The sequence below is a fragment of the Galleria mellonella genome, unplaced genomic scaffold, assembly GCF_026898425.1.
Source record: "Galleria mellonella isolate WM207_F2 unplaced genomic scaffold, CSIRO_AGI_GalMel_v1 utg778, whole genome shotgun sequence".
Lineage (NCBI taxonomy): Eukaryota > Metazoa > Arthropoda > Insecta > Lepidoptera > Pyralidae > Galleria > Galleria mellonella.
The window spans coordinates 1,385,122-1,412,905 of NW_026442150.1; the positions used below are offsets into that span (position 1 = coordinate 1,385,122).

Below are 27,784 nucleotides of genomic sequence, written 5' to 3' on the forward strand. Positions count from 1 at the left end.
TATAATAAAAATAATGTAAATAGTTCAGAGTATAATTTGATATAATTCTCTAGAAATTTATTTATTTTATTTATTCATTAGTACAAATATGTGTACATGGCGGACTTAATGCTAAAAGCATTCTCTCCCAGTCAACCGTAGGCAAGTGTCAGAACACTCGAATGCGGTACTAGTAATTATTGATATACATACATACTAAAATTACATAAATTAAATAGAAATCTGTTCGATTCTAGAATAAGGGCATACGGGTATGCGACTCCGACCTCTCGAGCCGCTGCTAGTCCTTTCCGCAACTGTAGTGTCCCCCCCCCCCCTTTTCTTTCCCACATAAGTCCCTTATTCCTCTCATTCACCAATTTTCTTTACCCATTTCCAACGTTCCCTTCCTTTTTTCCTCAATCCTTTTCCCCATACCGTAGGTGGCGGAAACCACCAACAAATGCATTCCCAGAGGGTTGATGTCAGGCAGGTGGCCGGTCGTAAAACTAAAAGCCAATCTTTTTGCAATATGGATATATGATATTTGTAATCATTAAAATCATTTTATCTTTCCAATTTTGTTTAAATATAAAAATGATTAGAAGACTGTCATCATTGTGTTCTCTTGTATTTGATGTTTATATGTGTGTGTGTGTGTGTGTGTGTGTGTGTGTGTGTGTGTATGTATGTGTACGTATGTATGTATGTGTATATATGTATGTGTACGTGTATATGGATATGTGTATAATTATTTATAATTTATGTAAATATTTATTTAATAATTATTTAAGTTCAAAGAACTTCTGTTTTGCACTACTACTGCCCACTCACTACTTCCTATGCCACTGTGTTAGGTTGACTGGAAGAGATCTCTTTTAGAGATAAGTTCCCCTTTGCTAACATTGTTATTAACTTATTGTTGTTACTGTATGTTTTAGTGCAATAAAGATATATATATATATATATATATATATATATATATATATATATATATATATATATATATATATATATATATATATATATATATTGGGAAATGATTGGGATAAGGGTAGGAAGATGATGAGTAATAAAAATACAATTAAGTGTATACAATTTAATATTGATTTATTTGTATTATTATATATAATGATTAGATACAAGCTATTTAATACAAAATTTACAAATTTTCATGTAGAAAGTGCAGTAACGTCGCTTCGTAGTGTTTGGCTGCGTGCATCGCTCGCAGCGAATGCCTCTCGCCGGGATACACCTGGTAGGGACGGAAGATAGACAGAAATTATTTATTTAAACTTTTTTTTTATACAACTTAGAATGGCAAACAAGCTGACGGTCCACCTGATGGAAAGTGGTAACCGTCGCCTACAGACATGAGCAGTAGCATGGACATAACAGAGTATACTGTTTCGGCCATGATACCCCCCCCCCCATGCGTTGCCATTCCTGTGGACTCAGATGTTATTCCTCTGTACCCAGTAAATTCACGCCATATCCCACCCTTCAAACCGAAACACAGCCATGCAAACACAACTGCTTCACGGTTGAAACACGAATGCGACAGAGGTACCCAAGCAATCGACTTTTGTACAAAGTCTCCCTCTGGTAAACTCCCTCTCCCTCCCCTAGTGAACTCCCTCTGGTAAACTTTAATGCACAGTGAAACCTAAGAACAAAGAATTACATAGAAGGAATGATTCAAATAAAAACTGTAAACCATATGGTTGCCTCCTTTCTTCTTATGCAAATATAATTAGTAAAAAGAGGACGAAAGATACACCATCAGTTGCTATTTTTCTCAATTCATAGCAGGCTAGTGTATAGAAAATGTTATACGGCCGTATAACCCTACCAAATTCAGATACAACCCGCTCGCATACTTTCTACATGAGCTGTGTCCAATATATAATCTAGTAACGTAAAATTTGTTATTGACAAATAATTGACATATCAAACATTTTCTATACACTAGCCTGCTATGGATAGAGAAAAGCTAAAAAGGTGATTATTAACATAGTTTGTATTATATATTGTAATTTTTTGTGTACAATAAAGAATAAATAAATATGTAAATAAATAACATAGTTTTTAAGTACATTTACTAACAAACATGGACCCAAGTTGTCTAAAATAAATAAATAAAATAAATTCGAACGCAACAACTCCCACACTAACCGCGTATTTTTTTTTAATGGATGATAATGGAATGGTATCCCCACCCGCGCTATCGGTATACACCGGCGGGGCACCAGTGAAGGATGATAGGTGAGGATGAAGCAGGTCAGTTAGCCCATCGTGACGAATTCAGCAAGATGAGATTCTTCACGATGGTTTTCAGGGGGAACCACGTGGAGGTCGACCTAATAGCGCATATTGCTAGCAATGGGGCTGTCAAACTCCATTGCTAACAATACCTTTCCCTCCACACTAACCGCGTTAACAATTTACAAAAAAAGAACTGCGAAAATTTGGAAAAATTTAATTCTTGGAAAAAATTGAAATGGGTTTGGAAATTATAAGTAATTTTTTGAAAATTTTGGATAATTAGTAATTGTAAAGTCTATAGAGGTATATCATGTCATATTAGCTGTTAACCGCCCACACATAAACATCAGCCTCCCCCATAAGTGGGAAGTTTGCCAGTAGTTGCCACGCTTGGCAGCCGGGTTGGCAACCGCAATCACACAATCCACTCTACCGCCTGTACAATGGATTATGCTCAGAGGAATTGTTCAATATGATGCCCACAGCCACTTTCTACCATCGTACGGCTCGCCATCGACAGGTAGTTCACCCTCATGTCCTACAGCCTCAATGGTCGCATACCGCGCGGTTTCAGAGATGTTTCCTCCCACGAACACTCAGGTTGTGGAATGAGCTCCCTGCCGAGGTTTTCCCAAGAGACTAGAGCATGGGGTTCTTCAAAAGGGGGGTAAAGAAGTTTCTTCAGGGTCAGCAACGCGCGCGTAATACTTCTGGTATTGCAGGCGTTTATAGGCTACGGTAACCGCTTACCATCAGGTGGGCCGTATGCTTGTTTGCCACCGCAGTGGTATAAAAAAAGTTAGGTCCTGGTAATATTTTAAGGAGAACGCTGCTGCCCATCCCTCGACCATTACATATATATAGAAACACACATATAAACAAACATACACATACTTAGTAGCACATATTTTTACCTGGACTCGATGCGGTTTCCCAAGCCTCACCAGCTCGGAGAGCAGCGCAGCGGTGTGACAGAAATGCACATTCTCGTCAGCTAGGCCGTGGATGATCAGCAGTCTACCTTCCCTGAAGACAAAACATGTATTTTTTCAATGCTTGGTGGAAACCCCGCCTTCGTTTCGGTACATGCTGGCAGGACACCAGCAATGGATGATAGGCGAGAATGAAGACAGGTCAGTTGGCCCATAGGGACGAACTCGACGAGAATTTCCAGCGCTGGTTTCCGAGTTAGAGTTTCCGTTTCGAGGAGGGAACCCGCGTAGAGGTCGACCTAATAGGATCTAATGCTATACAAAGGGACTGTTAGAGCCATTACTAACAATCTTTTCCCCCCATAATAGGAAACCAGTTTTATCTTTACTCTGACCCCCAACTATGTCCTCTGACTTCCACTTAGTGGTCAGAAGACGTATAGGCAAGGTCCTGATGCAGAAGTGGCAACCCCATTAGTCTGTTAAAAAATAAATGTATTTACGAGTATGTAATACCTTACACCATTACATTTCCATCTATTAACCAGTGAGCGATCGGCTCTAGGCTTATTTTGTTTTTTTATACAACTTATATATTTTAGAATGGCAAACAAGCTGACGGCCCACCTGATGGAAAGTGGTAACCGTCGCCTATAGACATGAGCAGGCTAGCTGGCTACACGCACTGCGTCACCGATTTTTTAAGTTATCAAATTTCGATTAGAGGTTATGGATAAATGGGTTTATTACCTACATAAATTAATGACCGACATAAATTAATGACCTACATAAATTAATGACCGACATATATTAATGACCTACTTAAATTAATGACCGACCTAAATTAATGACCGACATAAATTAATGACCGACATAAATTAATGACCGACATAAATTAATGACCGACATAAATTAATGACCGACATAAATTAATGACCTACATAAATTAATGACCTACATAAAATAATGACCGATATTAAATAATGGTCTACATAAATTAATGACCGACATAAATTAATGACCGACATAAATTAATGACCTACATAAATTAATGACCTACTTAAATTAATGACCTACATAAATTAATGACCTACATAAATTAATGACCGACATAAATTAATGACCTACATAAATTAATGACCGACATAAATTAATGACCGACATAAATTAATGACCGACATAAATTAATGACCGACATAAATTAATGACCGACATAAATTAATGACCGACATAAATTAATGACCTATATAAATTAATGACTTACATAAATTAATGACCGATATAAAATAATGGTCTACATAAATTAATGACCGACATAAATTAATGACCTATATAAATTAATGACTTACATAAATTAATGACCGATATAAATTAATGACTTATATAAATTTAATGAAAACGCCTCTGCAAATTCGAGTTATGCAACAGACGCTATTGTGTTGCATTAGCGCCCGCCCACATTTTTATTCGTTACAGCGTACGATGCATAAACGCTCGAGGGGTTAAAAAAAAATAGCAAATCGACCGCAAAAGCAACCCGTATCGGAGGCCAATGTAGCCGGGCAGCGGCCTGTTACGGGGTGGGTGAGATGAGACTTTTAAAAAAAAAAAAAAGATATTTTAACTAACACAAGTCTTTAATCGAAACAAATTTCTTTCACAGATAGGAAATAGAAGATTATAATAATAGTACTTATACCGTAATCGTGCAGTTGTGTTTGCATGGCTGTGTTTCGGTTTGAAGGGTGGGATATGGCGTGAATTTACTGGGTACAGAGGAATAACACCTGAGTCCTCAGGAATAGCAACACATGGGGGGTATCATGGGCGAAACAGTAAACTCTCTTATGTCCATGGTACTGCTCATGTCTATAGGCGACGGTTACCACTTTCCATCGGTCAACCATTAGCTTCAACATATATAGTTACGGCTATGTAACAGCGCCCCCTGGCGGCGGTACTCACTGGTCCGGGAAGAAGGGCGTGTGCGCGAGTACGGAGGCTCGCGTGTAGGCGTGCGGCGCGGTGGCGGGCAGCCCCATGTAGCGCTCGGTGTAGGCGGTGTCGTACAGCCGCCACGAGGTCACCGGCGCGCCCGCCACGCACACCTTGAAGATGTTCGGCCGCGTCGCCAGCCCCAGCAGCGACAGGTACCCGCCTGCGAGCACCCACCGATGGAATGTTTCATTTATTTACTTTGTCTCAAACATGCTTGGAAATGTGAGCATTATTTTGAGAATCTTCTTAGAGATAAATCAAAATTGCCGTACTGGCCAGATACATGCGGGCAGCGGCCGGCAAGAGTTGTATGAAAATCCATATCTGTCGTGTTTTGCGGCCAGATAAATTACTATGTAAACTCATATCTGTCCTGTAATTTAAAAATGGAATGACCTTTTACTTCGAAACATGGCTACCAAGGAGGTAACTAATAAAATGTTTTATTTGAATTTCGAACTGGCTTGCAAATAGAAAGCTGTTTATTGAAAAAAAAAAAAAACAAAGTAACATTATGGCGCGTGAAAGATTATTATTGTTCGTTATTCGTCATTGAACTTAAAAAGTAACATTGTGTTTTTGATTTCCGCGCATTGTTTGGGAAAAGTACTATACAAGCCTTGGCCACAACTAGGCATTGATGGACTCACGTTTGTGTGCCTCGGCTACGCTTCGGCCCACATTTGCACGTTCGTCCATCAATGCCTCAGTTGCTGGCCGCTGTAGTAATGTACTATTTTTAAAATAATTTTATTGACTAAAAGGATATATGATAGGTAAAACGGACTTTCCACGAACGACGACAATACGAACCACGGCACTTCATTATTATTACTATCATAAGATATATATCCTCCTTACCAGAGGGAGACTTTATACAAGTCGTTTGCTTGGCCACCTCTGTCCCATTCGTGTTTCAACCGTGAAGCAGTTGTGTTTGCGTGGCTGTGTTTCGGTTTGAAGGATGGAATATAGCAATGAATTTACACTATACAGAGGAATAACACCTGAATCCTCGGGAATGGCAACACATGGGGTGTATCATGGGCGAAACAGTATACTCTGTTATGTCTACGGTACTGCTCATGTCTATAGGCGATGGTTACCACTTTCCATCAGGTGGGCCGTCAGCTTGTTTGCCATTCTAAGTTGTATAAAAAAAAATTATATGAGCATTTCTTATGTATTATGTATAATTATTTCAGTATGTTGCTATAATTATGTCGCATATTTTTCACCACATCTGCCCTTCATACACTTTCTGTTTTTACCCAATGGTTAGCTGGTAGAGAATGCCATATGGCATTAAGCTCGCTCGCTTGTACAAAGTTTTATTATGCAATAAAGAATAAATAAATAAAAACAATTTTTTTTTTCTCTATATCTGCATGTGTATGTATGTATATCAATCATCTCACCGTAACTCCAACCGTGTATGGCGACGCGTTCCATGTCGATGCAGCCTGTCTCCTTGGCGAGCCATTGTAGCACCTCCACCTGTACAGACATGTCTATATTACATAAGACTGGCTTTTGTCTTTTGGCCATAACAGAATATCAGTGTTTTGCTCTATTGAGGGGCAAAGCAATAAACTGAGCTGTGACCATTTTGTGTTACTCTGGCACGCGCATGAAGGGAAGGAAAGAAAGGAGATTGTTAGTTTATATATTTTGTTTTTTTTTTTTATTTGTGCTTTTTTATTCTCATTCTTATTTTATCTCTTTTACTGTGTATTATGTGTATGTTTGTATTGTAATTTGTGTGCTGTAAGTAATGTAAATAATTTATCTATCTAGCTATCTATCTAAAACTACTCCATCGTCGGCTTCGGGCGTAATATGCAAGCACTATGTTATAAGAGAAATAATTTAAGATTTTGTTCCACAGAAAAAAATCGACTTATTATGTTTATATGACTCGATATTTTGGCTTTTAATTTTATTACTAATTAACGTCAAGCCTCCTTGGAATCAAACAATCATTTGTCCAAAACTTAATTTAAAATTTAAAGCGGGAAACAGTGTTAACGGTGCACTGCTCTCGATTATGTCAAGTAAAAATGTATCGAGCAAAGCTTGCCTCGCCATAATTCAAGGAGTACTGACACCAACACTCATGTATGGAAGCGAATCGTGGGTATGGCAGAAGAAGCATGAAAGTAAGATAAATGCTGTACAGATGAGAGCTTTGAGAAGTATGTGTGGTATTACTTTAAAAGATAGAGTAAGAAACAGTGTGGTTAGAGAGAAGTGTGGACTGAAAGACGATGTAGTGACAAAAATCGAAAAAGGAATGTTGCGTTGGTTTGGTCATTTGGAGAGGACGGATGAAAGAAGAATTAGAAAAGATAGAGATTTATCGAGCAAGAATAAATGGAGATGTCGGTAGGGGCCGCCCCAGACGGACGTATGTTGACCAAATAGGCGACGTGCCGAAGAAGGGCCAAATTAAAAGTACCCGTAACCAGCGAGCGTGTATGAAAAGATTGATGAATGTGGAAGAAGCGAAAGAGGTTAGTTCGAATCGACGCATTTGGCGTTCCATTGTTTCTGCCTACCCTAATGGGATACAGGCGTGACAGATATGTATGTAATTTAAAATTTACTAAAGTAAAATACATTAGTATCCTTCTAACCTGATCATCCAGCTCGACCTGGCCCATTTTGCCCTTGATGGCGGCCTCCCAAGCGCGGCCCCTGTGCTTGGAGCCGCGCGAGTCCACCGCGACCACGTTGAATCCCCTCGCCGCCAGCATATGCATGCGGAGCTGGCGAATACCCTGCAAAATAGAGATTGTTAGTAACCGTATACTCCGAATACTTCATACATAAATGCCAGGATCCATGTTTGCCAAATACAGAAACATATGTTCATACATGTGACAATGTGTGCGTGTGTAGTTACGATTAGCGCGGAAACATAGATGTAGGTGCCGACTTGTTTCTCAAACAAAACTCCTTCTCAGGAGTGAAGTCAAATCGCAGCCAGCTACTTTTACTGTGGTAATGGGGTCTAACAATCCCCATTGCTAGCGATATACTCTATCAGGTTAACCTCCACACTGAAAATCATCATGCATAATTCCTGGTGAATTCATTACGATGGGCCAACTAATCTGCCATTTCATTCTCATCTATCATCCCTCACTAAAGCTTAAATGGAAGTACCATTTCAGTAGCAATAGTCCAAACTGACATCTTGTTCTAAATCAATTAATATTTAGTTTTTTAGTTGTCTTATTAATAAAATTGAAATTTTGAGTATATATATATATATATATATATATATATTATGTATTCACAACAGGTTACAATCAATAACATTAAAAAACATCAATAAATTGTATAAATACAGTAATAATAACAATTAAAAATATAATAATATATAAAGATATTTGGCTTGACATATTTATATATTAGTTACGGGAAGGAGGGTGAGGCTCGACACCGGGCGTTAGCGACGTCGCACGTTGCAGTATTATGATCACAGAATAGGTAAGTATACTGAGAAGTATAACTATACTTTATAAAGATAATATATAGCAATATTTATATATTTGTAATATCTATATATTGGTTTAATGAAGGGATATATTAAATGTCGCTTGTCCAATATATAATATCGAAATAAAGCATCCGATCAAATTGAATATACGAGTAAATATCAGATACCTGACGTGCGATATTGCAATTATGAAATAAAATACATATTAAATTTTTATATATATATATAAACATCAAAATTGATGACCTTTATCCCGCCATTAATGTCTAGAGAAATCCCATATATAGATACTAAAGCCGTGCCGATATTACCCATGCCTAATACCTTGTAGCGGGGAGAAAGGGATTGTTAGTAATAGAGACTAAAAATCCCATTGCTAGCAATATACCCAACCAGGTCGACCTTCTCGCGGTTCCCCCTGGAAACTATCATGGTTAATTCCTGATGAATTCATCATGATGGGTTAACTGGCCTGTTTTCATTCTCATCGATCGCCCTTCACTGGTGCTCCGCCAGCGTATCCCGTTAGCGCAGGCGGGGTTACCATACCGTTTTCATCCACCAAAAAAAAAATACCTTGTAGCTATTGGTGACGGTCTGCACTTCGGGCCCGCCGTACACGTGCAGGACTGTGGGGCTCCGCCCCGGGCGACCGCAGCGCCACAGTGTGCAGTAGGCCGCCGCTCCACACGACAACCGCGTTTCGTATATTTGAGGGGGAGGGATGTCGCAGACGCTTAAGGAATTTTCTGAAATGGAAATAATGAGAGTCTTGTACAAAATATTTTCATTTCTTTCAATAATATATCAAATCATATAAATTTTTAAATAGAATTCATAAGTCTTGCATGGCTTTTTTTTTAAAGGATGATAATGAAATGGTAACCCCGCCTGCGCTATCGGTAAACACTGACGGGGTACCAGTGAGGGATGATTGGTGAGGATGAAAAGGCAGGTCAGTTAGCCGATCGTGACTAATTCAAAAATAAATTAATCACGATAGTTTCCAGGGGGAACCGCGTGGAGGTCGACCCGATAAGATATACTGATAGCAATAGGAACTAACCTCCCCATTACTAACAATCCCTTCCCCCTGTCTTGCATGGCTGTGTTTCGGTTTAAAGGGTATGGCAGTGAAATTACAGGATATGAAGGCATAACACCATAGTCCTGAGTAGTGGGACGGAAAGCGATTGTTAGTAATGGAGACTGAGAATCCCATTGCCAGCAATATACCCAACCAGGCCGACCTCCTCGCGGTTCCCCCTAGAAACTATCACGATTAATTCCTGATGAATTCATCATGATGGGCTAACTGGCCTGTTTTCATTCTCATCTATCACCCTTCACTGGTGCTCCGCCAGCGTATCCCGTTAACGCAGGCGGGGTTACCGTTCCATTTTCATCCAATAAAAAAAAAAAAGTCCTGAGTAGTGGCACATGAAGAATACTATAATACCCTTATAATCATCAAGACAGCCGGCATTATGTTCCGGGAGAAAGATTAAGCCGCCACTTTTATTTCAGGTGCCGTAAGAGGACACTAAGAATAGAATAGAATAGAATAGAATTTTATTGCTAACTGTGTACATACATATAGCAGATGTGACTTTGTACAAAAGTCGATTGCTTGGGTACTTCTGTCTCATTCATGTTTCTACCGTGAAGCAGTTGCGTTTGCATGGCTGTGTTTCGGTTTGAAGGGTGGGATATGGCGTGAATTTACAGGGTACAGAGGAATAACACCTGAGTCGTCAGGAATGGCAACGCATGGGGGGTATCAGGGGCGAAACAGTATACTCTGTTATGTCCATGGTACTGCTCGTGTCTATAGGCGACGGTTACCACTTTCCATCAGGTGGACCGTCAGCTTGTTTGCCATTCTAAGTTGCATAAAAAAAAAATATAGCAGTACCTATTACTTTGAATTTGACATCAGTATCAACAGTTATACCATATCGGGCATGCAACAATTTAAGAACAGGTAATTATGTTAACATCGACACATTCAAATGCTATTACCATTACTCGATTACAAATAAATATGAAATATTTGACAATACAATTAACAAGACAAAGAATAATGATAACCAAATTAAAATAAACATAACTTCGCTTACATGTATTATTATGTATGTATTATTATGTATATGTATGTATTATTAATTATTAATTTAATGAGTTTTAAGATTAAAGTATTCATTTAAATTATAAAAAAACATTATCAAAAAGCCACTGAACTGAGAGAAGAGAACAGAAGACAAGAGAGAACCGAATGGTAGAGCAATAGGCAGTAGCGTCCTTCTTAAAACACTAACAAAGCAAACCCGGGGGGAAAGGGATTGTTAGTAATGAAGACCGAGAATCCCATTGCTAGCAATATACCCAACCAGGTCGACTATCACGATTAATTCCAGATGAATTCATCATGATGGGCTAACTGGCCTGTTTTCATTTTCATCTATCACCCTTCACTGGTGCTCCGCCAGCGTATCCCGTTAGCGCAGGCGGGGTTACCATACCATTTTCACCCATCAAAAAAAAAAACACAAGCAAACCCGCCTGCCAAGCGTGACACCTACTGGTAAAAAACGCTATGGGGTGGCTTATGTTTAACAGTGGACAGGTAACAGCTGATACCATCATCACCATTGACATGAACGTCACTATACTCTGTGACGTCTATGGTTATCATGTCTACTGCGTCGCGTTCCACTTTCCATCGGATGTGCGGCCATCCATTCAAAAATATAGAATTTAAAAGCAATACATACATACCTCTAACAAGTGAGGTGGCGTCCCCGCACTCATCGTCCGCGTCCGACCGACTGTCCCAAGAACCGTTAAAACTCCGTGTCTCTGATCCCTCTGTTGGACAATAGACACATTACATTAGAAATAATCTTGTTTTATTTGTATAGGTGACCACATGGGGGGAAAGGGATTGTTAGTAAAGGAGACTGAGAATCCCATTGCTAGCAATATACCCAACCAGGTCGAACTCCTCGCGGTTCCCCCTGGAAACTATCATGGTTAATTCCTGATGAATTCATCATGATGGGCTAACTGGCCTGTTTTCATTCTCATCTATCACCCTTCACTGGTGCTCCGCCAGCGTATCCCGTTAGCGCAGGGGTTACCATTCCATTTTCATGCACCAAAAAAAAAATAGGTGTCCACCACCGTCGTACTGTACTCCTCCTGTCCGAATCATCTCTCTCGCACGCACACCGTTTCTTTCTCTTTTACGCTATGTGTTTTTCTTTCTCTCTCATTTTGTTATACTATAATCTGTTACAAATCAGACAACCTGAGATGATCCCATCTATGTTTCTCTCTTATTCTCCGTTGCGAGAATCAAGCCACATTAGTCTATTACATTGGGCATTTCATTCCGTCTCTCTCTCTCTCTCTCTCTCTCTCACACACACACACACACACACTCTCCCCATCGATTAGATTATTTATTTATTTATTTATTTATTAGATCAACCAATGGGACTTCCACTATTATTACAATTTTTATCTCATGCAAATAGTTCACAAACAATGTCTCCTCACAAACAACTTAAATTTACACATATGAATTTAGGATAAAATAATATTAAAATTTTACAATTTATATACAACGAGGAAATATCTGCATTACCATCAGTCCCCAAACTAGGCCAGACCTGTATCTTGGGGACTATAAACGGAACGGAATTAGGTTGTAATCATGTTCCCAGAAATACTCTCTTTACTTTTTCTCTCTACTCTTTCCTATCTCTATTTCGCAGTCTCTTCCTCTCGTTCTCTCCCTCTCCCTTTGTCTATCTCCCGCTCTCTCACTCCCTTTCCCTAGCCGTCCCCCAGCGTCTGTCCGTGGCAGTTGCGTTGAGTATCCAGCCGCGGCGCTGCCTCACCTGATGCGGTCCTCTCGAGCAGCGTGCCCTGCGCGAGCAGCCGCGGGTGGTGGTGGTGCTGCTCGTGCAGCAGCCGGTACACGCGCGTGCTGGGCACGCTGCTGATGTTCGACGACGTGATCACCGCCGTTGTACACTCCTGCGTACGGGATAATTAAAACTGTTACCATTTACTGCGTTTTGTGAAGAGTAAAAAAAAAAGTAAAAGGTAAAATATGTAAATCTTTCAAATATATATATATATATATATATATATATATATATATATATATGATGACAGACAGTAATAAAGGAAGTATTCAAGCGAAAGACGGTATAAAGATTTGATATTAGTATTATGCTGGTTTATGTTGAAACAAAACAAAAATCCCCAAGCGAGTGTATAACTGGTGACCTCATCGATATCCACGTTGCACGAGTGTCCGACGGAGGTGAGGAGTGTGACCGAGTGGGGGCGCGGCGGCGCCAGCGAGGCGGCGTACAGGTGCCGCTCCAGTGGCGTCTCGCGCAGCCCCACGAAGTACACCAGCTGCCGGGGCTCGTCCACCTGACCAACGATAAGGAAAATTTATCAGCACAACTCACTTTTTAACAACATAATGGCACAATCAATAAGATCCTTTAAAGAAGATATCGTAAAAAAATATTGTGCCTTTGTACACATTCTCGCGGTTCAAACACAAGATTTTTCCTACTTGACAGAGTTAATATCGAGATGGGGAGATTGTAAAACGATACCTTAACTGGTAAGACTTAAGTGGGAAAGGTATTGTTAGTAATTGGATCTAAAAGCCCCATTGCTAGCAATATATTCGCGGGGAGGACGACCTGATAGGGTATCAAGTCGACTTAGGAACCTAACCTAGGATCTGCAACAAACAGAAACTGAAAACAGGCCAGTTAACCCATCATGATGAATTCATCAGGAAATGAAATGAAATGAAATGAAATGAAATGAAATGAAATGAAATTTATTTGCTAGAAACATTGTAGAAAAGGTGTTGCATTTGTGAAGTTTACAAGATGTCCATTATGTTTCGCCACATCGAATGGCGTGCAAATATTAATTATTGAATTTATCCATTTTCTATTTTATACAGGTACATCATATATTTAATTTTCAATTACATATACAATAAATCACTATTAGTACGAAGTGTCACTTTGGTCATGCATTACAAACAGTCAATAAAGCTACTACAAATAATAAAATAATAAAAATGTCAAATAAAATTAAAATTACAATTTAAATTTCAACTAAGTCAATGTCACAGCATTTATATTTTACAAAAACTCATTAATATTGTAAAAATTATTTTCTATTAACCATGTTTTCAATTTTAATTTAAAATAATTTAATGGCAATTCTCTTATTTTTTTTGGTATCCTATTATAAATTCGAATAGCCATTACACCGCAATTTTGTTGATGCAGCGTTGACTTACAGGTGGGTAGTTTCAGTTGTGTGGGGTCTCTGGGTGTAAATTTATTATATTCTGTCATTGTTGTAAATAAATACAAATGTTTTTTTACAAATATTCCCACCTCATAAATATACATTGAGGTAAGTGTCAAAAGCTTTAATTTTTTAAATAGAGGTTTACAAGATTCTGTTGGACCAACACCACAAATCGCTCTTATACATTTCTTTTGCGCGATAAAAACTTTTCTTACTAATACGGAATTTCCCCATAGTAGAAGTCCGTATCTCAATATCGATCCTACATAACCGTGGTAAGCGGTAAGGATTGTGGTTTCATTGGCTTCTCTTTTTAACCTTCTTAGAGCATACACAAAACTGTTTATACGCTTCCTTACATTATTTGTATGTCCTTTCCAATTACAATTTTGGTCCAATATAAAGCCTAGAAACTTTATTTCTTTACATTCGGTTACAATTTCATTATCACATGTTATAAAAATGTTTATTGGTTTCATGGAATAATTCAAGAATTGCATATACTTAGTCTTAGATATATTGACACTTAAATCGTTGTGTTGCAACCAGTTTACTATGTCTCTTATTGTGTTCTTTATAGTAATTTCATAGTCAGATTTTATTCTTTCATTTTCAGGAATAATAACTGATAAATCGTCGGCAAATAAAACACATTGATATTTAGTTATATCTGGCAAGTCATTTATATATAGGAGGAATAATAGAGGTCCTAGTATACTTCCTTGTGGGACTCCCGATAGGTTACAATGACAATTAGACTTAAAAGACTTGTTTGTGTTTGTATTATCAATTTTATTTATAAGTACACATTGTTTTCTGTTTGAGATGAAGCTTGATATCCATTTCAGAGTAGGACCTCTAATCCCATATCTTTCGCACTTATTTAATAATATAGTATGATTTAAATTGTCAAAGGCCTTAGTCATGTCAAAAAATATTCCTGTTACTCTCTTTTTATTGTCAATATAATGTGTCAAATTACGAATAACAGAAAATGCAGCTAATGTTGTCGATTTATTTGTTTGGAATCCATTTTGTTCCTTTTTAATTATATTAAATTTATTAATAAATTTATTCAGTCTAATATGCATCAATCTTTCAAATACCTTTGAAAATACTGAGTTTAATGTAATGGGTCTATAATTGTTTAATTTGGTTTTATCGTCTTTTTTATGTAGTGGGATTACTATTGAATGTTTCAATCGATTTGGAAATATACCTAGCATGAAAGACAAGTTCACAATATACGTTAACACTGGAGCAATCTCGTTTGCAACTCTTTTTAATATATGAGTTGAGATATCATCAAAACCCACAGACCTTGTACTTTTCAAAGATTTTATAATTTTAATGACTTCTTCTTCATTACAAGGTATTATAAATACTGATGAATTCAGATTTTGAATATTTTTGTGCTGGCAATTTGCTTTTTCCGGATTTTTTTTTGTATACGATATAAAATAATCGTTAAATGCATTTGCAATATTTTGAGGATCATTTATTTTTTTATTCTCAACCTTAATACTTTTAATTTCTTGTTTACTTATATTGCTTCTTTTTTTATTTATGACATCCCAAGTGGCCTTGCACTTGTTTCTTGACTTATTGATAATATTATTATTATGCATTCTTTTTGAGTAAGTAATGCATTTATTTAGAATTTTTGTATATTTAAGATAAGTTGATCGAGTTTTATTTGTATTTTGTTTATACGCATTATATCTAAGTTTTCTTTTATGTGCGCATGATAGTTTTATTCCTTTGGTGATCCACTTAGCTTTATAATTTTGTTCTCTGATTTTGATTTTATTTATTGGAAAACAGAGATTATACAGAGAACAAAATATGTCATGAAATAATTCAAACCCTATATTTGTGTCAATTTTGCTAAATACCTCTGACCAAGTAAGACTTTTTAAAGCTTCTTTAAATTTGCAGGAATTAACCATGATAGTTTCCAGGGGGAACCGCGAGGAGGTCGACCTGGTTGGGTATATTGCTCGCAATGGGATTCTTAGTCTCCATTACTAACAATCCCTTTCTCTCCTGAATGAGAGATGTTAGATATCATCATATCAGCCTTTAACTGTCCACTGCTGAACATAGGCCTGCAGCTATTGGGGACAGGCAATTAGCCATTCGTGATGAATACACATAGAATTTAGTACAATGGTTTCCAGAAGAGACCATGGGGTATATTGCTAGCAATGGGATTCTCAGTCTCCGTTACTAACAATCCCTTTCTCCCCATTAATCCAATCTATTTTTTTTATGGGTGAAAATGGTATGGTAGCCCCACCTGCGCTAACGGGATACGCTGGCGGAGCACCAGTGAAGGGTGATAGATGAGAATGAAAACAGGCCAGTTAGCCCATCATGTTGAATTCATCAGGAATTAACCATGATAGTTTCCAGGGGGAACCGCGAGGAAGTCGATCTGGTTGGGTATATTGCTAGCAATGGGATTCTCAGTCTCCATTACTAACAATCCCTTTCCCCCCTATCAGATGGGGTTATCATTCCATTAAACTCACCCATATCTTCCTGCCCATCACCTCCCACTCGCCAGCCGTGATCGCCTCCTTGCTGATGATATTTGGCCCGACCGCGTTCGCGTCATCGTCAGTAATCATTTCTATAACAGCTGCAACAAATATCTAACTATTAGTTACTAGCTTTCGCCCGCTACTTCGTACGCGTCGACTTCAGGCCCACTAGATAAGTGGCGAGCGAATTTATTAATGGAATCGACATTGATAGCGAGTCTACAGATTTACAAGTTAGAATGAGACATCCGACGTTGCTATCTTATTCTATCTCACGGACTCGTTAGGGATGTCGATTCCATCAATAAATTCGCTAGCCACTTGTCTAGAGTGCTAGAAGTAGACTAAACTAATGTAATATACCACCTCCAGATGGCGTATCAAGATGAAATAAAAATTTGTTTTTAAGTTAGACCTTCAGGAAGACAACTATGACTCATCAGGCCTTTTTTTTTTAATAATAGAATAATAAATGAAAACAAAAACTGTCCACTGCTGAACATAAGCCTTCTTAGGGGATGTTGCCAGGAGTTGCCACGCTTGGCAGGCGGGTTGACAACTGCCGTTAATGTTTTAGAGATGTTTTAAGAGGGACGCTGCTACCCATTTCGCGCACATTAAGCTCCCTTAATGACCTTTTACGACAACCACAGGAAAGCCAATTCTATGCCAAGACTACACGGGTGGACGGATAGAATCTCACCAGAGGGAGACTTTGTACAAAACTCGATTGCTTGGGTACCTCTGTCCCATTCGTATTACTACCGTGAAGCAGTTGTGTTTACATGGCTGTGTTTCGGTTTGAAGGGTGGGATATGGTGTGAATTTACAGGGTACAGGGGAATAACATCTGAGTCCTCAGGAATGGCAACGAATGGGGGGTATCACGGGCGAAACAGTATACTCTGTTATGTCTACGGTACTGCTCATGTCTATAGGCGACGATTACCACTTTCCATCAGGTGGGCCGTTAGCTTGTTTGCGATTCTAAGTTGTATAAAAAAAAAATCTATTATTAGTAAGATAATAAATAAAATAATTCCTGAGGACTCGGGTGTTATTCCTCTGTACCCTGTAAATTCACTGCCACATCCCACCCTTCAAACCGAAACACAGCCATGCAAACACAACTGCTTCACGGTAGAAACACGAATGTGACAGAGGTGGCCAAACAATCGACTTGTACAAAGTCTCCCTCTGGTAAATGTAGAATCCAATTGGAGAAAACGCCCTCACATCTAGTTTTCATATTGTCCGAGTGTAGAGCGCACGTGATGAGGTACAGGTGTAGGTGGCCCGTCTCCTCGGAGGCCCATATGAAGCTGATGCAGTGCGGCTCGCTCGGCAGGAAGTGCAGTATGTCGTGCACGTTGATCCACGCGTCAGGCGCCGACTCCGACACCAGCACTTGGATGTCTTGGGATTTCTACAAGAGAAGCGAATATAAAGAAGCAATCTTACTATGAGTATGATAATAAATCTATAAATTGACGACGCGAGGCTGGTGTATGATATGGTTGGATGTTTTTTTTTATACAACTTAGAATGGCAAACAAGCTGACGGCCCACCTGATGGAGTGGTAACCGTCGCCTATAGACATGAGCAGTGCCGTGGACATAACAGAGTATACTGTTTCGCCCATGATACCCCCCATGCGTTGCCATTCCTGAGGACTCGGATGTTATTCCTCTGTACCCAATAAATTCACGCCATATCCCACCCTTCAAACCGAAACACAGCCATACAAACACAACTGCTTCACGGTTAAAACAGGAATGGGACAGAGGTGGCCAAGCAATCGACTTTTGTACAAAGTCTCCCTCTGGTGACAGTAAGGCGCTGACTATCAATAATTCGAGCTGCCCGACTTCGAAGTCTTTTATGGAGATTACGTATGGTCACTCACGTGTTCGCAGTCTGCATCCGGATCCGGCTGGCCGACGTGTGGAGGCGCGTGCTCGTACGCGGCGGGCGCGCTCAGCTCGCTCAGCGGCACCAGCGCCAGCTCCAGCCGCTGCTGCTTCCTGTCCAGCAGCTGCAGCCATACACTGCAGAACATTTATACTCGTGCACAGAAAGCTTTGTTTTATATATATATATATATATATTTTACAACACAGGGGGCAAACGGGCATTCGGCACACCGATGGTAAGTGACTACCGCCGCATGGTCACCCACAACACCTACGGCATTGCAGGTGTGCTGCCGGCCTTTTAAAAAGGAATATGCTCTTTTCTTGAAGGTTATGTCGTCGTATCGGTTCGGAAATACTGCCGCTGGAAATTGATTCCAAAGACTACTTCACCGTGTGGTCCCGGCATAGAATTGTCCACCCCTTCCTTTCCCGTGGGTGTCGTAAGAGGCGACTAAGGAAGGGCGTCACTCTCAAAACATCATGAAAGCCTGACTGCGTTTGCCAAGCTGTCTGCCAAGCGTGGCAACTATTAGCAAGGCCGCCCTCTAGCGAAGAGACACATGATTCTTAGACATTCTAAAAAGTTCTTAAATGACAATGTCGAGGGATGGGATAAACTCATCTACAGCGGTGGCAGACAACAGGCGGGACTCATTACGCGTGCCCTAACTGGACATATGCCAATAAGGCATATACTACACAAGATGGGTCTATCTTCGGACACACTGTGCAGACTGTGCGGGGAGAGATCGGAATCCATGGAACACTTGATGTGCAACTGCGATTCGTTAGCGAGCATGCGCATGAGGCTACTGGGAGCGGCTTATCCAAAGCCAGGGGACTACAGATATCTTAAACCGCGGGATACCGTTAGGGTAACACAAAGGATCTATGAAATGATGGTATAAGGCAGGGGGAAGCACAAAAGATCCCGATGAATTGACGTGCATCAGCTAAGCTGACCCCATATGCCATATAATATAAAATCATAAGTACTATAGAAAAACTCACTATTGGCCACATGGTGTCCAGCCGACCCTGGCGATGTACTCGAACCACGGGAACGCTTCCTTGAGGGGCGTCCTCAGCTCGTACCATCGGATGTCGGTCACTTCCATTGCTTCATTGTTGTCTGATACTGTTTTATTTATTTATTTATTTATACTTTATTGTACAAACAAATCTTAATATAAAAAATAAATTGCTGAATGTGTTGCTAAGCGCAAATCTCGGGAACAACTGAACCGATTTCGCTAATTCTTTGTTTTAGAATATTCCATAAAGTACGAGGATGGTTCTTACGGAGAGAAAATTTAAATAAATTGCCTTAAAAAGTCTAAAAAGAACACTTTTCTATACTCCCATACAAACATGTAAACATTACAAATACTTAAAAGTCGATTTGAACTTTAATACCATACCATAAAGTTCAAGTGTTAGTGGAGAGGTTCCGGGAAGGCAAAACAATTGAGTTTTTTTTTTTATACAACTTAGAATGGCAAACAAGCTGACGGCCCACCTGATGGAAAGTGGTAACAGTCGCCTATAGACATGAGCAGTACTATGGACATAACAGAGTATACTGTTTCGCCCATGATACCCCCCCATGCGTTGCCATTCCTGAGGACTTAGGTGTTATTCCTCTGTACCTAGTAAATTCACGCCATATCCCACCCTTCAAACCGAAACACAGCTGCTTTACGGTTGAAACACAAATGGGACAGAGGTACCCAAGCAATCGACTTTTGTACAAAGTTTCCCTCTGGTGTGTGTGGAGTGACGTGGCACGACGTCTTTGACAATTTTTATTTTTTCACATAATGTAATTGTTTACTTATTAACATTCTTTTTTTTTATCTTACTAGCTGCGGGTCTACCATGAAATGAAATTCCGAAATTTCGGACTTAATTTCGCGTTTTTGTTTATACCAAAATCGGACCAATAAATGGAGTTTAACATTTCGTTCGTCATACATGCTATCATAAAAATCCAAAGGAACAATGTTTTAATATTTTTAATATTTCCAAACGGCATGTATTATGTAATTTTAACATCAAATTTGTGTTTGGTTTGGCTCCGAAATTTCGGAAAACATTTCATGGTAGGCCCTCTGACCCGGCGTCCGGATTAGCAGAATAAAAGTAAAGTTGTTATTTGCATGGCTGATGGCTTTGTAGTTGTATATATATTATATATATGTGTGTGTACAGACCTGTGTCGGTAGAGCCGTCCTGGTAGTAGTCGAGGACGGTGGCTGGTGCCGCCCGCTGCAACCGGAAGGTCACCATCTTGAGCGAGGACTTAGCGTTGGGGGTGCCCGCACGGGGGAACCTGCACACGACACAATATTATCAGCTAATTATTTTCTCTCTAACTGCATTAGGTTGGCCGGAAGAAATAACTCTCTCTTTCAGATTATTTCTGCCACATCCTTGCTAACAAGTTGTTAAACTAATACACTATATCGCTTCGTGTTTCAACCGTGAAGCAGTTGTGTTTGCATGGCTGTGTTTCGGTTTGAAGGATGAGATATGGCGTGAATTTACAGGGTACAGAGGAATAACACCTGAGTCCTCAGGAATGGCAACGCATGGTGGGTATCATGGGCGAAACAGTATACTCTGTTATGTCCATGGTACTACTCATGTCTATAGGCGACGGTTTCTATTTACCATCGGATGGGCCGTCAGCTTGTTTGCCATTCTAAGTTGCATAATTTTTTATTTTTGAAATGTAAATATATATATATATATATATATATAAATTGAAACTAGACGACGTTTGTATGTGGGAGATATTTATGAAAAATTTACATGAGGGGTCTTAATAAGACCAAGAAATGTCAAAACAAATTTTTTTTTTAATTTTTGTCTGTCTTGTCTTATGTCTGTTAAACTACTTGAATAAACTTGCATACAAAGTTAAAACCAAATTAATCAAATAGAATTTTGTACAAAGTCAAACCTAAACTTTTTTTTTTTTATACCACTGAGGTGGCAAACAAGCATACGGCCCACCTGATGGTAAGCGGTTACCGTAGCCTATGAACGCCTGCAATACTAGAGGTATTACGCGCGCGTTGCCGACCCTGAAGAAACCTCTTTACCCCCCTTTTGAAGAACCCCATGCTGTAGTCTCTCGGGAAAACCTCGGCAGGGAGCTCATTCCATAACCTGAGTGTTCGTGACCAATTAAATAGAATTTTGTACAAAGTCAAGCCCAAACTAATTAAATAGAATTTTGTACAAAGTCAAGCCCAAACTAATTAAATATAAATTTGTACAAAGTCAAAAGCAAACTAGTCAAATAGAATTTTGTAAAAATTCAAAGACTTATGTACAAATTCAAAATCAAACTAATGAAATAACATCTTATACAAAGTAAATATTAAAGTAATCTAATAGAATCCATTTTTTTTTCTAATACTGTCCCATTGTTAGCAATATACCCGACCGTATCAGGTCAACCTCCATGCAAATTCCTCAGGAAACCACCTTGTTTAATTCTTGTGGAATTCATCAACTCACCTATCATTCCTCGCTGCATGGCCAGTTTATATCGCCAGCGAAGTATCCATTCCATTTTAATTAAAAAAAAAAAAGTTCATGAGTATGATGAATGAGTTAACCGAGTTAACAGAGTATGTATTCACCTGAACTCTTCCACCTCCCCACTGCTGGTCTGCGACGAGGGGAAGCTGAACACCTTGACATCACTCTCGTCCACTTCTTCATATACTATTCTGTACACATCGTCTACAAAAAAATATTGGTATTAGGATTGGATAATGTATAACAATATTTATATATACCAGAGGGAGACTTTGTACAAAAGTCGATTGCTTGCGTACCTCTGTCCCATTCGTGTTTCTACCGTGAAGCAGTTATGATTGCATGGCTGTTTTGATTTGAAGGGTGGAATATGGCGTGAATTTACAGAGTACAGAGGAATAACACCTGAATCCTCAGGAATGGCAACATATATGGGGGGTATCATGGGCGAAACAGTATACTCTGTTATGTCCATGGTACTGCTCATGTCTATAGACGACGGTTACCACTTTCCATCAGGGGGGCCATCAGCTTGTTTGCCATTCTAATTTGTATAAAAAAAAAATATATGTTTTTTTTTTTTATCAGTTGTTAACTCCACTGCTGAATATATAAAGGAGGGTTTGCCGGTAGTTGCCACGTATGGCAGGTGGGTTGGCAACTGCAGTTAGACTTTTGGAGATGTTTTAAAAGGGACACTGCTGCCCATCCCTCGACCATAAGAAGGAGTGACCCATTCTATGCTGGTAAGGGCACGACGGATCTACTATCCATGGTATCTGTTTATGATGTACGTTGCTTCATAACTTCTAAAAGGAACATAACAATACCAGCTTTTACCCGCGACCTCGTCCGCGTGACAGTATATATAAATAGACATCACGTGGTCGCGACATAGAATGGACCACCCCTTTCTTTCTAGTGGGTGTCGTAAGAGGCGACTAATGAAACCTAATAGTCGAGGGATGAACAGCAGCATCCCTATTAAAACATCACCAAGGCCTAACTGCATTTACCAACCTGCATGCCAAACGTGGCAACTATTGGCAAAACCTTCCAAGGGGAAGGTCTATATTCAGCAATGGACAATTTAACCAACCAACACTTACCATCTGACTTGGGCTGCCACCAGAACCCGGTATACCTGGAGAACTCCTCCTGGGTCACGTAGCACGGTACACCGGCTTGGCGAGGGTCGTCTGCTAACCTGAACAGTGGAGAGGAAAAGGGATTGTTAGTAAAGGTGACGTTAGTCCCCTTTGCTAGCAATATTACCTGTGATCTCCATACGATTCCCAATGGATACCAGTAATAAGCACGACCCAGTATAACTTAGGTAAGCCTTTGGGAAGAAGGGATTGTCAATAATTGAGTAGGAGCCCCATTGCTGTTTTTTTTATGGTTTGCGGTACAGTATTTGAGGCATTCTGAGGCTGTCTCTGCAATTGGTTACGGATGACAGAATGCCTATAGAATAAGGTACATGGTGTTTTCACTAGTAGTTTAGACGCAATATTTGAGGAGCACAAGGAAGGTAAATGAACAGCCGGATACTCCAACAAATGAGTATGTGGTCGGCCTTCGAAGTGGCGACCTCTGCCGTCTACCGGTCCCCAATTCGAGGGAGACCGATCGCTAGCCGTAAGAAGTGACGCAGGGTGCTTATGAAAGCACAACAATCATGTAATTGCATTTTTTTTTGATGGGTGATAATGGAATGGTAACCCCACCCGCGCTATCGGTATACACTGGCGGGGCACCAGTGAAGGATGATAGATGAGGATGAAGCAGGTCAGTTAGCCTATTGTGACGAATCCAACAAGAATTGTTTACGATGGTTTCCAGGGGGAAACGCGAGGAGGTCGACCTGGTTGGGTGTATTGCTAGCAATGGGATTCTTAGTCTCCATTACTAGCAATCCCTTTCCCCCGCCCCATTGCTATCAATACACCCTGTCAGATCAACTTCCACGCAGTTCCTTTTGGAAACCAACCTGTTTAATTCCAGGTGTATTCATCACGATGGGCTAACTAACCTGCCTTTTTATCCTCACCTATCATCCCTTACTGGTGACCTGCTAGCGTAAACCGTTAGCGCAGGCAGAATCACCATTCCATTATCATGCACTAAAAAACTCACCTATCCGGCTCGTGTCCCCTGCAAGCGTACGTGAGTCGAGTGGGCCGCCGTATGCCGCCGCCGGCCAGCCAGATGTCGCCGCGCGCGGCGTGCGCCACCAGGGCCGGCGTGCGCGGGCACATGGCCGGCGTCAGCGGCGCGCCCCCGCCCGTGTTCAGCGAGCGGGGCACCAGCGGCGGCGACTGGAAAGGACAATACCGTTAAGATTCCACTACCAGATGCTTAACGCACAACGGCCCAAATGAGAGGCTAAGTGCGGAAAACAGAGTCTTTCTTTCTTACCAGATGCTTATTACCTTACTGACAGCACAGTATAAGTAATAGTAGTAATGTATGGACACTCCCCGCCACCCGCTGCGGTCTTACCTCACCCCTCTCAAATACGCGTCTGCGCACCAACTCTATTTTCCCGCGCTAAGCATAACTAGTTGTGTGTGTGTGTGTGATCACCTGATTAGGCCCCTCTTCGGCGACGAAGAGCGACGAGGCGCATGGGAACAAGACGCGTCCGGTCTTAGCGTGCAGCTCGTAGGACGCTATCCCCCAGGCGGCCACCCGCTGCCGCTCCCACAGCAGCTGCTCCTCGCGGGACCACTTGCCTGAGGACACGCCCAGCGCGACTGGCTCTATCAGCGGTTTCCAGTCTAATCTGAAACAAAAGATTAATATTTTTTATTACTTTTTTTTTTATTATTTTTAAATGTGACGATTTGTAAGTGATGGAAGGATTGGTACTGCTCTAGTGTATAGGTGTCAGTTGGCACTTTCCATCAGGTGGGTAGGGTAGGTCAGGTACCCTACAGCCTAAATATTCGCGTACAACGCGGTTTCAGAGATGTTTCCTCCCACGAACACTCAGGTTATGGAATGTGTTCCCAGCTGAGGTTTTCCCAAGAGACTACAGCATGGTGTTCTTCAAAAGGGGGGTACAGAGGTTTCTTCAGGGTCGGCAACGCGCGCATAATACCTCTGGTATTGCAGGCGTTCATAGGCTACAGTAACCGCTTACCATCAGGTGGGCCGTATGCTTGTTTGCCACCTGAGTGGTATAAAAAAAGAAACTTTTTTTAATATATATTATATGTTTGTAATTTTTTTGTGTACAATAAAGAATAAATAAATAAATATTACAATAGAGGATCGATTTTGATAAAATTTCTATAGGAACAATCTGCAAGTATTTTTTTTATTAAAAGTTTTTTTTTATACAACATAGAATGGCAAATAAGCTGACGGTCCACCTGCTAGAAAGTGGTAACCGTCGCCTATAGACATGAGCAGTACCATGGACATAACAGAGTATACTGTTTCACCCATGATACCCCCCGTGCGTTGCCATTCCAAAGGACTGAGATGTTATTCCTCTGTACCCAGTCATTTCATGCCTTTTGGATAAAAATGAAATCCAAATTGGTTTATGACTGACAGGATTATGACATAACAAAAAAAAACCAGAATACAACCTACTTTACTTCCACAAATAATAAAGTAAATTTCTTTGTTAGTTGACTTCAAAAAACCCCTTCTTCTTTTTTAAGTCCCCTGACTCACTTTCACATTGAGGGATAAGGGATTGTTAGTAATGGAGACTGAGAATCCCATTGTTAGCAATATACCCAACCAGGTCGACCTCCTCGCAATTCTCCCTGGGAATTATCATAGTTAATTCCTGATGAATTCATCATGATGGGCTAACTGATTTGTTTTCATTCTCATCTATCACCCTTCAGTGGTGCTCCGCTAGCGTATCCTGTTAGCGTAGGCGGGGTTACCATACCATTTTTACTCATCAAAAAAAAAATATCACTTTCACATTTATAATTTCAGTAAATAAATTATCTTCCATATTAAAGACCACAAGAAAATGGAACAAGATGGATAGACGACATCCATCAAACCTTGGGGCCTTACTGGAGTACAGTGGCGGAGGATAGAGTTCAGTGGAGAGAGCTGGAAGAGGCCTATACCAGGAGGCACACCGAATTGAGAGATATATTATAATAAATAGAAAGGGCAAATGTCTTGCTAGGGTTATAGAGAATTCGGAGTAAAAGGGCTTATATATATATATATATTACTAGCTGACCTCGTAAACGTTGTTTTACCACTTACTGCGAAATATAAAAAATCGTGATTAAAATACAGGTGTTGATCGTAAAACGTTGAAAATTTAAAGATATATGTATTTTTCAATGCTAAATTATAATAGAATAAAAATAAAAAAAGTTGTCAAAAAAACAAAAAAAAATATTTTGGGGAGGGTCACCCTTATCATTGACGGGTATGAAAAATAGATGTTGGCCGATTCTCAGACCTACCCAATATGCACACAAAATTTAATAAAAATCAGTTAAGCCGTTTCGGAGGAGTTTGGTAACAAACACCGTGACACGAGAATTTTATATATAAGATTTCTAGATGTAAAGGTTATAGTTAATGAATGTGTTTGAGTAATCTATTTGAGTACCTCGGTTCCACTCATAGTTTTTACTATCAGACAGCTGTGATTATATACATGTTTCGATTTTAAAGGTCCCACACTATAGCAGTGAAATTACAGGGTACGGAGGCATAACACTGTAGTCCTCATGAATGACATTGCATATGGGGTACCATCAGTATGCATTCTATAATGTACATGGTGTTTCTCATGTCTATAGCTGACGGTTACCACTTCCATCAGGTGGGCCGTCAGCTTCTTTGCCATCCTAAGTTGCATAAAAATGTTTCCAATGTAAACAACGAAAATTTGTAAACATTTTTTTGTACAGATAGGATTATCGTTCCATTTTCAAATATTTAAAAGACGATCAAACTAACCTCGCACTGTTGGGCTGATTCGTCAGCGTCAAGTCGGTGTACAAGAGAGTGATCTCCCATCCATTCTGAGGCGTCTTCAGGAAGTATATCCTCGTCTTGCCATTACTAAGCTTCCTGAACGATATTGCCATAGGTACCATTGTGGACAAGGAAGACAATTCCTTCCGCAAATCGTGTACCGCTTGCCTTACTTCCGCCCAGGTGTACCGCTTGGAGGGAGGCCTAATGTACTCCCCGGCCGCGGCGCCGTCCCCAGCCTCCCTCACCTCCATATTTACAATATCCATCAAATTGAGACTCATAAATACATCGGCTAAATTACATGATGATCTAAAAAAGACCCAGTCAAACCTACTCGCTACTACCTGTTTTACTAATTAACTATCTAATTAAGCGAAATATTTACGCGTGAGTTCCATTGTAAAATATAATTACGTGATCTAATATTTGACTAAAGAAAGCCAACACACGAATTTTTGACTTTTGCCAAATGGTCGCTGGTAATTCGGGTCGGCTCGGTTGGCTGTCGATTTCGCGACCAAATCTTACACTTCCACTACTGTGGTACAGATGAAAAAGTCACCCATTTATCGCGTTAAAATATTCACTATCTTCTTCTAACACATGGAAATAAAGAAAGATGACAATAGTAGTAAATGAATTTGTCGTGAGTTCTATTTTATTGTGGAAAAGTGAAAAATTTGGATACACTACATTCGGGTAAATGTATTTAATTTCATGAAGTAAAATAAGAAATATTTTTTTTA

At 39.9% G+C, this 27,784-nt stretch overlaps 1 protein-coding gene across 1 annotated transcript; it reads right to left on the bottom strand.

Annotated features, from left to right (window-relative positions):
* Window positions 1-1,063: 1,063 nt before the first annotated feature.
* Window positions 1,064-27,555, bottom strand: LOC113514788 (dipeptidyl peptidase 9). The gene is made up of 19 exons (XM_052901304.1): window positions 27,018-27,555; window positions 24,648-24,846; window positions 24,198-24,379; window positions 23,168-23,265; window positions 22,160-22,262; window positions 20,720-20,838; window positions 19,518-19,644; window positions 18,497-18,638; window positions 17,826-18,015; window positions 16,578-16,687; window positions 12,979-13,131; window positions 12,585-12,723; window positions 11,458-11,547; window positions 9,256-9,428; window positions 7,811-7,954; window positions 6,593-6,671; window positions 5,142-5,334; window positions 3,159-3,270; window positions 1,064-1,234 (listed from the first exon to the last, which is right to left on the bottom strand). Exons 1-19 carry the CDS (start codon window positions 27,317-27,319, stop codon window positions 1,142-1,144), a joined length of 2,748 nt encoding a protein of 915 aa, XP_052757264.1. The 5' UTR covers window positions 27,320-27,555; the 3' UTR covers window positions 1,064-1,141.
* Window positions 27,556-27,784: the final 229 nt, after the last annotated feature.

Coding starts and splice junctions, on each gene's coding strand:
- LOC113514788 (XM_052901304.1), bottom strand. CDS start 27,319: ATGAGTCTCAATTTGATGGATATTGTAAATATGGAGGTGAGGGAGGCT. Junction 19,645..20,719: donor GGACGGCTCTACCGACACAG/GTCTGTACACAC, acceptor TAAATAAAACAG/TATCAGACAACAATGAAGCA. Junction 12,724..12,978: donor GCAACGTGGATATCGATGAG/GTCACCAGTTAT, acceptor TCCCGTACGCAG/GAGTGTACAACGGCGGTGAT.